The 8,419-nt window shown below is 59.1% G+C and overlaps 1 protein-coding gene across 3 annotated transcripts in view; it reads left to right on the top strand.

Annotated features, from left to right (window-relative positions):
* Positions 1-1,354: 1,354 nt before the first annotated feature.
* The window catches only part of PDE6B (phosphodiesterase 6B), a 36,053-nt gene continuing 28,988 nt past the window's right edge, over positions 1,355-8,419 (top strand). Inside the window, exons 1-3 of one of the 3 annotated variants that reach the window (XR_006711655.1) lie at positions 1,355-1,982; positions 6,180-6,332; positions 6,637-6,726. Coding sequence is in view for 2 of the 3 variants with exons in the window: in XM_045474865.1 (XP_045330821.1) it covers positions 1,443-1,982; positions 6,180-6,332; positions 6,637-6,726 (783 nt within the window). In the remaining variant the exon portion in view is untranslated. Of the gene's footprint in view, positions 1,983-5,029; positions 5,169-6,179; positions 6,333-6,636; positions 6,727-8,419 lie in introns of those variants that run through there. The other 2 variants (XM_045474865.1, XM_045474866.1) reach the window with 2 other exon arrangements.

The following is an 8,419-nucleotide window of genomic DNA, read 5'->3' as shown; positions in this document are numbered from 1 at the left end:
ACGCACAAATCCTGCATCCTGGTTAAAAGGTAACATGAGGGAACCTTAGGCCTTTTCCTCAGGCAAGGCCCCTGGTTCGTGATTCCTGGTCCTTGGCTTGGAGAGGCCTAAAGTTCTTCCAACAAAACTGTTCTGCCTCTGCCTCTGCCTCTGCCTTTGTGGACAGAAACGTGGCTGCTGCCTCAGAAGATGAGTCCGGAATGCCAGGTGCCCACCTGGCATACCTCATGGATGTACCTCACAGACATTCTGCTGGGTGATGTGCACAGCTGGTTCACACTGTGGATGTAGCTCCGACCCCCAACCTTCCAGCAGTCCCTGGGCATGCACACGCATGCACACTCATGCACGTGCACACCCAGCCCACATGCACACGCAGGCACACGCACGCCCAACACACCTGTACGTGCACACCCAGCGTGAACACACACACTCATGCATACGCACACACATTGCACACCAGCAGCTGGAGAGTCAGACACAGAACAAGCCACCCAGTTTGAATCCAACCTTTTTGTCACATCATGGCCCACAAAGAAGCTAATCCCTGTATGGCACCCAGGCAGGTGGATAAGGAGAGAGGCTCTGCCTGCTGTCCAGGCACGCTGGTCACTGCTTGAGGCACAACCAGGAACAATCTCGTCTATAGAACATGGCAGTACCTGCAGTGTGGTTGTGGACTCTGTGAGGAGGGGGTCTGGCAGTTTGAATAAAGGTTGCCCGGTAAGTAGGAATTGGGCCAGGGAAAAAGATGTGTGGTGGGCGTTCACTGAGACTTCTAAGGGCACCAGCTCTTAACAGAGAAGCTCTGTCGTGCACCCAGGTGACCTATTCTCACATGCAAACCCCTCACCTGCAAGACCAAATGCCCAGGCCACCTCCTCACCATCAGAGAGAAAGGAAGGTCTCTGCAAACCCCCATCTTGTGGCCCGACCTCCACCCTGGATGCCGGACCATCTTCCTCCCTTCTCCTCACTTCCTTCCATGAGGACGGAGCCATGGAGCTGCATTTGTTGACCTCTGGCACCATAGGAGGGTCCCCCTCTCCCTGCCTGGGGCTGGGCTGCAGTTCCCCGAGGGGGAGAGCTGGTGCCCCACCTCTCGAGCACACCTGAGCCCAGGTATGAGGGCCAGGAGATGTGGGGATGCCTGTTGGACCATCCAGAATTATCAGGCAATCCCCCAGGCAGAAAGGGTCACGGTGTTTGTGGGATTACCCCTCTGGAGGATTAGGTGTGGGGGGCTCCTCCGGTGGAAGCCAACTCCCTACCCCCAGCTTCCCAGGACCCCTGCCATAGGCAGAAGCCCCTGAGCTCCCATCATCACCCACCCCTGGGAAGATCAGACCAAGTCCAAGATCTAAGGCAAGGGGGGCAAGCGTGGGTGAGTCAGCTGGCGTCCTCCCAGTCCTCAGTAATCGTCATTAAGAAAGGCTTTGCTGATGACAGTGTTTGCTGGGAGTCTGTGTGTGCCTGGGGACCGGCCACGACTCCTGGACGGGCAGTGGGACACCATGAGCCTCAGCGGGGAGCAGGTGCAGCAGTTCCTTGACCAGAACCCCGGTTTCGCGGACCAGTACTTTGGGAAGAGGCTGAGCCCCGAGAATGTGGCCGGCGCCCACGAGGACGGACAGCCGGTGGACTGTGCCAGTTTCCGCGAGCTGTGCCAGGTGGAGGAGAGCACGGCCCTGTTTGAGCTGGTGCAGGACATGCAGGAGAGTGTGAACATGGAGCGGGTGGTCTTCAAGATCCTGCGACGCCTCTGCACCATCCTGCATGCCGACCGCTGCAGCCTCTTCATGTACCGCCAGCGCAATGGCGTGGCTGAGCTCGCCACGCGCCTCTTCAGCGTGCAGCCCGGCAGCGTCCTGGAGGACTGCCTGGTGCCCCCCGACTCTGAGATCGTCTTCCCACTGGACATCGGGGTTGTGGGCCACGTGGCTCAGACCAAGAAGATGGTGAACATCAAGGACGTGACGGAGGTGGGTTCTGGGCCACGACTGGTGCGGTTGGCGAGAGGTCCCTACCCGTCCCATGGCCAGCCTGCAGGCCATGTGGGGACCTCTTCTTTTAGGAAGGCAGCCCGGGGCAGTGGGGTGAGTGGGGTGCGTGGGGTGGCTTGGTCCAGAGCTCACAGAAAGGAAGGAAGCCCGCCTTGAGGTGGCTGGGAGGGTGGCCCGGACAGGCCCTGCTGCCTCCCTGACGCATAGGCCCCTGCACAGGAGCTTGGGGAGGGGAAGGGGTCAGAGCAGGGGGCTGTGCAAAGGCCCAGAAAGGAAGGGCCAGTTGACCCTGGAGCCTGGAACTCACAACCCCATAGGAGACCTCGCTGCTTGCTCGCACAGGCAAGTTTGGGGGTTTGGGAGAAGCAGCAGGGAGACCAGGGCTGGTTCAGGCGGCGCAGGAAGGGTAGGCAGGAATTCGTGTTGCTGAGAAACAGGGCAGGCTCTTGTTGGGCGGGAAGGAGGGCGAGTGTGGGGCTAGCACAGCAGGAGGACAGGGGCCCTGGGGTGGAGGCCAGGGCGGGTGGCACTTGAGGGAAGGAGGTGCCTGTCGGACATGTGTGAGGGGCAAGGGCCTCCAATGTGGGCATGGGGTTGAGGAGCTCCTAGAAGGAGCAGGAAGAGGTCGCTGGGGCAGAATGGGAGCCACTGCCTTCTCCCTCTTCTCTTTTCTCGCCTCTGAGAGGGGCAAGCAGGAGCCCTGAGCTGGACCAGCCTCTTCCACTTTCAGTGAAGGAATCTAGAGGGGGTTGCCCACCAGGGTGGGCTTCTCTCAAAACAGCTTCTGTCCCCTAGTTCCTGGAGGGGAACAGACACGTGCACGTCCCCCCAGGTCCCTTGGGAAGGAAGTGGTGGCAATCCTCTTAAACTTATCTGCCCTAAACAACCCCAGGTCCAGCGACCTGAATATAGTAATCTCTGGGATTAGCTTCATCTCCACTCCCGTTTAAGAAATGGGTCACCCATGCATCAGAATATCAGGAGCCTGAATTAACAGGAAAACAAGGAATTCGGCAATGGGGAAAGGTGCGGGGGGCTTGCACTGAGTGACTTCCCCTGCTCCTTCTCTCTCTACATCTTGACCCCTCCCTTCTTGAGTCTGAGGCAGACCCCTCAGCCCCCAGGGGCCTGTCCTCCGACTGGCCTCCCAAGCCTGTGCTGGGTGAGGGTCTGGGTCAGGTGGCATGGCCATCCTGGGTCCTGTGCCTCCTCTATCCCTGGGCCCTCGGCTTCTTCAGACCCTTCCGCCTCCATGAGGACAGCCTGCCCTAATCTGTCCCCCGGTGGGCCAGGGTCATAGCACTGGCCTCAATCTTCAGGGCTGTGCTGGCTCTTCTTTATCTCAGACGCGGTAGAACTGAGAACAGAGCCCACATCAGCCAAAAAGCAAATTTCCATTAAGTGTGTCACAAAGCTCTAAGCGTTGCCGATGTCAGGCTCCCAGACCCGGGTTGTCGTCAAAGGGGATACTGAGACAGAGCCTTGCTCCGTCCGAGGCTCCAGCACCCTACTCGCAGGATGAGAAAAGCATGGAGGCTGTTTTTGGAGGGTAGTGTGTGCCAGCGGGGCAGGGAACCCTTGCAGGCAGCCAGGACAGCCAGTGTGTGGTGGCAGGAGGACACCACAGGGCTGCAACATCACCCCACCACTACTTTGCAGCTCCTAAGACCCCCAAGGGTTCATGGCAAGCAGCCAGGCAGAAGGGACATAGTTCTGGGACAGTCTCTGACTCCCCTCCAAAGAGCTGCGGGCCCAGAAACAGTCCATCACAAGGGTCCTGCGTATTGCCAAGGCATCCAGACCCCAGTTGGGGCAGCCAGCCGTTGGGGGGTCGAAGGAGGCTAGACTGGCATTAGGGGCACGGCTTTGTGGGGAAGGTCTAGGAGCCAGGCCAACTCTGAAGAGGGAGGAGGGCGACAGCACCAGGCCGGCAGTGCAGAACATGGGTAGAGGCTGCAGGAGAGCAATGAAGAGTGTCTGGGCAGTAGGGACAGGGTTGGGGGCACTTTCGAGCAGTCACGGGACCCCTAGACCCACTGAGGCCGAGGGGGAGGGAGGTGCCAAGGAGACACCAAGCTCCCCTCCATGGGGTGGTGGGTGGCTTCCAACCCCTGGACTGGGAGCACGAGAGGGCAGACGTTTCGGGAATGAGCGTTAGGATGCCGTGGGGCTGGGGCTGCTCCTACTCTCACACTCTGCTACAGGAAGCTCTGGTTCCAGGGCTTCTGGGAGCCTGAGCATAGCCCCCTGCCCACAGTGTGGTAGGGGCTCTGAGTGAGGTGGGGTCTGCTTCAGCAGAGAAGCCGGGGTGGGAGCGTTGACATGGACTCGGTGGAGAAGAAGACGCAGGCAGGGAGCCTGATTGGGCACAGGGTACAAGGGTGTGGCACGCAGGTGACTCCAGCCCTGGGGTGAGTCTGCTCAGACCGCACAGCTCTGGGCCAGAACCTTCCTGAGGCTCCCTTCACCTTGTACCTAGGGTGTTGTGGGAGCTGACGAGCTACCTGCAGGGACAAGGAGAGGCTACAGCCACAGGCGTCAGAGTTAGGGTCCCAGTGTGGCAGGAACAAGGGGGGGTGTTGGTACGGAAGTGGGCACCTGGGAGTGGGGTGCTGCTATGGCGGGGGGCACCTGGGAGCAGGGGTGCTGGTGGGACCCCAGGTGGGAAGAGGGGAACACAGCTGAAGGGCAGTAAGGAAAGTCTGGGGCACAGTCGAGGGCCTGCCAAGAGACCCAGCCGTGTGGCCAGGAAGGTAACTGGAGAGCTCACAAACACCCAGGATGGGAGCGTGAAAAGGGCCCTGAGCTCGTGCCTGTGCTGGGCGTGGGGTGAGGTGGAACACCCCCCTTTGTGTCACGGAATGCTGGTGCCACTCCTCACGCTGCTGCCACCTCCAGGGCTCAGTATTGATTTCCCTTTGTGGCTGCAGGTGACAGCTACCTCTCCAATCATCAGGCAGGAGAGGAACTGAGAAGATTGGTGCCAGGGGCATGCACCTCTTCGTGAGAACATGGGATGTCCTCGTCCCCAGCAGACTTCCTCTGACCTCCCATTGGCCTGAACTGTGGCCCAGCTGCCCATGCAAGGGAGTCTGGGCAGCGGACGCAGCGTCCTTGGGCCACATGAGGGCGGAGCCACAGAGAAGGCGCGGGAAGTCACATGGGGTCAGTGACTCCTCTGTCTGCCACAGGACCAACAGTCCTTGAGTAAACCCCAAAGAGCTCTTTTAACAAGTAATAATAACCAAATGTAGGGAGCGTTTACGGAGATTGCCTCGCTCAACCCAAGCCGACGGGTGAAGAGAGCAGCCCAGGGCTGTCCCACCCTTGCTGGAGGTGACACGGTGGCAAGCCCAGGCCCTGACCCAAGCAGCCCAACTCTGAGCCATCCACTGCAGCTCTGTGTCTGGTCACTTGGGCCTCATGTAAATAAATACGAGCACCAGGGAGTATGAGGGTAGAGCTGGAGTCACATCCACTCTGAAGGACAGTCCCAGTCACCTGGGGGACCTCATCCTGGTGACACTCCGTCACTTATTCCCTGTGGGAAGTCCGTCAATCAGCTCCCAATCAAGGAGCGACCCGGAGGAGCAACCCTGAAGCTAGCGGGACTTGCCCTGGGGGCCAGACGCGGACACATGCCTTATCATAGAGGCAACGGACCCCACAGAGCACCTGCTGGCTGGAGCGTGACCCCAGGAGACTCCCAGGGGACCCTCCACCCCGACTCACACTCACCCTTTATTCAGCCAACACACTTTTTGGGAAGGAGCATGTGGGGGCTGGCCCAGAGGGAGGTGAAGGTAGGAGAGGGCGGCCTGATCTAGGAGGGGCTTTGGGACAGGTATCCAACAGACCTGCTTAACCGGATGACAGCAGGTGCGGAGGGACCCAGGCCTGCCACATCCAGGCTTGTGAGGGCTCAGCAGAGTCTATGATGGAGAGCTGGGGTAATTGGCTCCAAATCGAGGCGTAGGGACTGCGCCAGGCTAGAGCCACAAGGACAGGCCACGGGCTACGTCTTCCTGTGCTGCCTGGGCTCCCAACGCCAGCACCTGGGTCTTAGCACTGGCCTGGGCAGTGGACTCTGTGCAGCTTAGGCCTGGCCTCCCCAGGGTCAGGGTGGGCCAGGTCCACAGACTGACTGCCTCTCTTTTCTCCCCTCTTGCTGCCCAGTGTCCCCACTTCAGCTCCTTTGCTGACGAGTTGACCGATTATGTGACAAAGAACATCCTGGCCACACCCATCATGAATGGCAAAGACGTCGTGGCCGTCATCATGGCCGTGAACAAGCTCGACGGCCCGTGCTTCACAAGCGAAGATGAAGATGTGAGTGTTGGGGGCCCTTGCGGGCATGGGTGCCTCCGTATGTGGGCCACCCCGTCCCCAGGTCTGTCCCGTGCTGGCGGGGTGCACGTGTGTTCTCTTGGTGTCTGTGTGTAGACCTCCCCTCCTCTTAGCTCTGAGAGCTCATGCATGTGTGTCTCCACCACGCCATGGGCCTGCGTGTGTGGAGATCAGTGCCGCGTATGGGCCCTGCTCCAGGCAGCCGGGCGTCTCTGCACCCTCGCACACCTGAACACCTTCTGAAAACTGGGGTTTTCAACTCCTGCTGTTACGATTCCTGTCTCAGGTTTTCCTGAAGTACCTGAATTTTGGCACGTTGAACCTGAAGATCTACCACCTGAGCTACCTTCACAACTGTGAGACACGCCGAGGCCAGGTACCTGCGCGTGCGCCCAGCCAGGGCCACCCCGCCCCAGCCTCCCAGCCCTCCAAGGTGTCCGAGTGTGTCCAGGTCCCTGTGCCAGTCTCTCTGGACAAAGACAGCGCGTGTCCAAGCTGGGCCAGTTCCAGAGAGCTCCAGGGAGTGTCCCATGGCTTTTGTGGTTGTGGTATGATGCTGTGAGTGGGCCGGCTACGGTGAGGCAGTGTTGGGAAGCCATCGTGCAGCTGGGACCCCAGAGAGGTTGGGTCTCTCATCCCGTCTGCCCACCCTGACTCTCCCCCAGCCCAGGCGGGTATGAGTGCCTGTGAATGCTGCAGGCACTCCTTAGAAGCTCCCTCAAACCCTCTGTGGCAGGAGCTGGGGCGGGAGAAGAATGGACAACAGCCACTCATTGCCTGAGTCTCCTGGTGGGTTCAGCCCTTGCTACACAGGATAGCAATTGCTTCCAGGGCTGGAATCTGCTTCCCCCCAGCGAGGAGGGTGTGGGGCCTGATGCAAGCAAGGTGGGGCCTTGTGTTTCGGGAAGAGGTGCAGAGCTCACGGGCGCATGAGGTAGGTTCCCTCTGTGTCCTCCTGCCTCGGGCCCGGGCCCGCTGGAGCCCTGGAAGGCAGTGAGCGGGCCTGGCAAGAGGACAAAAAGGCAGCTCCTGTCACTCCGGGCCTTGGGCCGGGAAAGCTGTACAAGACGTGGCCTTCAGGCTGAGCCTCAGAAGATGCTGAGGATGAACTGGTCACTCTAGGCCATCCCCACTGTCTGTTCTGTCTGCAAACGCTGGGTGCATCCTGGGCACCTGCTGTAAACTTGCTTAAAATGATGAGAGGTTCCTGTGCTTCTCTCAGAAAGGTTGTCTGGGAGCCCCCTCCCGACCCACGAGCTACAGAAGGAGCAGCCTAGGCAGGTGGTCTGGGATCCCCTGAGGATCTTTTGGCCAGAGGCCAGCCCTATTGATAGAGAACAAAAAAGCCTCTGACAGAGACCTCCCACAGGCTATGGCCACATGGGGCTAGGGCCAGAGCCCAGGGGGACAAGGCTGGCCATCCTGGTGCTCCAGCATGTCTGTGCAGAGGGGGTGATGGGAGGATCCTCTGGTGAGGACAAGAGGATGCCCTGGGCAGAAAGAAAAACATGGCCTGAGGCCTTAAAGGACCTGATTGCTCAGTTGGGGGCTGGTCAGGCAGGGCACAGAGCAGGGCACAGCTTAAAGGGCTGTGAGGCCGGCATGACACTGGCATCTAGAAAGGCCACCAGGTTGACGGTGCCCTTTGGAGGGAAATCGCTGTGAGCCCCACACTGTGGGAACAGGGGTTTGCACTGGAGCTATGTCTCCCCTCGCCCATTTATTAACTTATGCAATAATTTATTTTCATCGGTTCGGAGTCCTGAGTATTTCGATTACAACCCTAGTCAACTTTATTGACTTTGTTGTTCAATCTCTTCTGACTGTGGCCACTGGGAGCCTCTCAGTGAGCTCCTGTGCCATCTGACAGAACCCATTGACCCCCTTATTCTGGGGTGTTTTTGTTTGTTGGGTTGGCGGAGGGGTAGGTCTCTTGGTTTGGCGGGGGGAGGGTTTGCACATCACTTTCTTTCTATTTTAATTTTTTTTTACATTTATTTATTTTTGAGAGACAGAGAGAGACAGAGCACAAGTGGGGGAGGAGCAGAGAGAACATCACTTACTTTCTG

Source organism: Leopardus geoffroyi, chromosome B1 (genome assembly GCF_018350155.1).
Source record: "Leopardus geoffroyi isolate Oge1 chromosome B1, O.geoffroyi_Oge1_pat1.0, whole genome shotgun sequence".
In the NCBI taxonomy this organism is placed as follows: domain Eukaryota; kingdom Metazoa; phylum Chordata; class Mammalia; order Carnivora; family Felidae; genus Leopardus; species Leopardus geoffroyi.
Note: the sequence above shows the minus strand (reverse complement) of the source record. Positions and strands in the feature narration are given on the sequence as shown.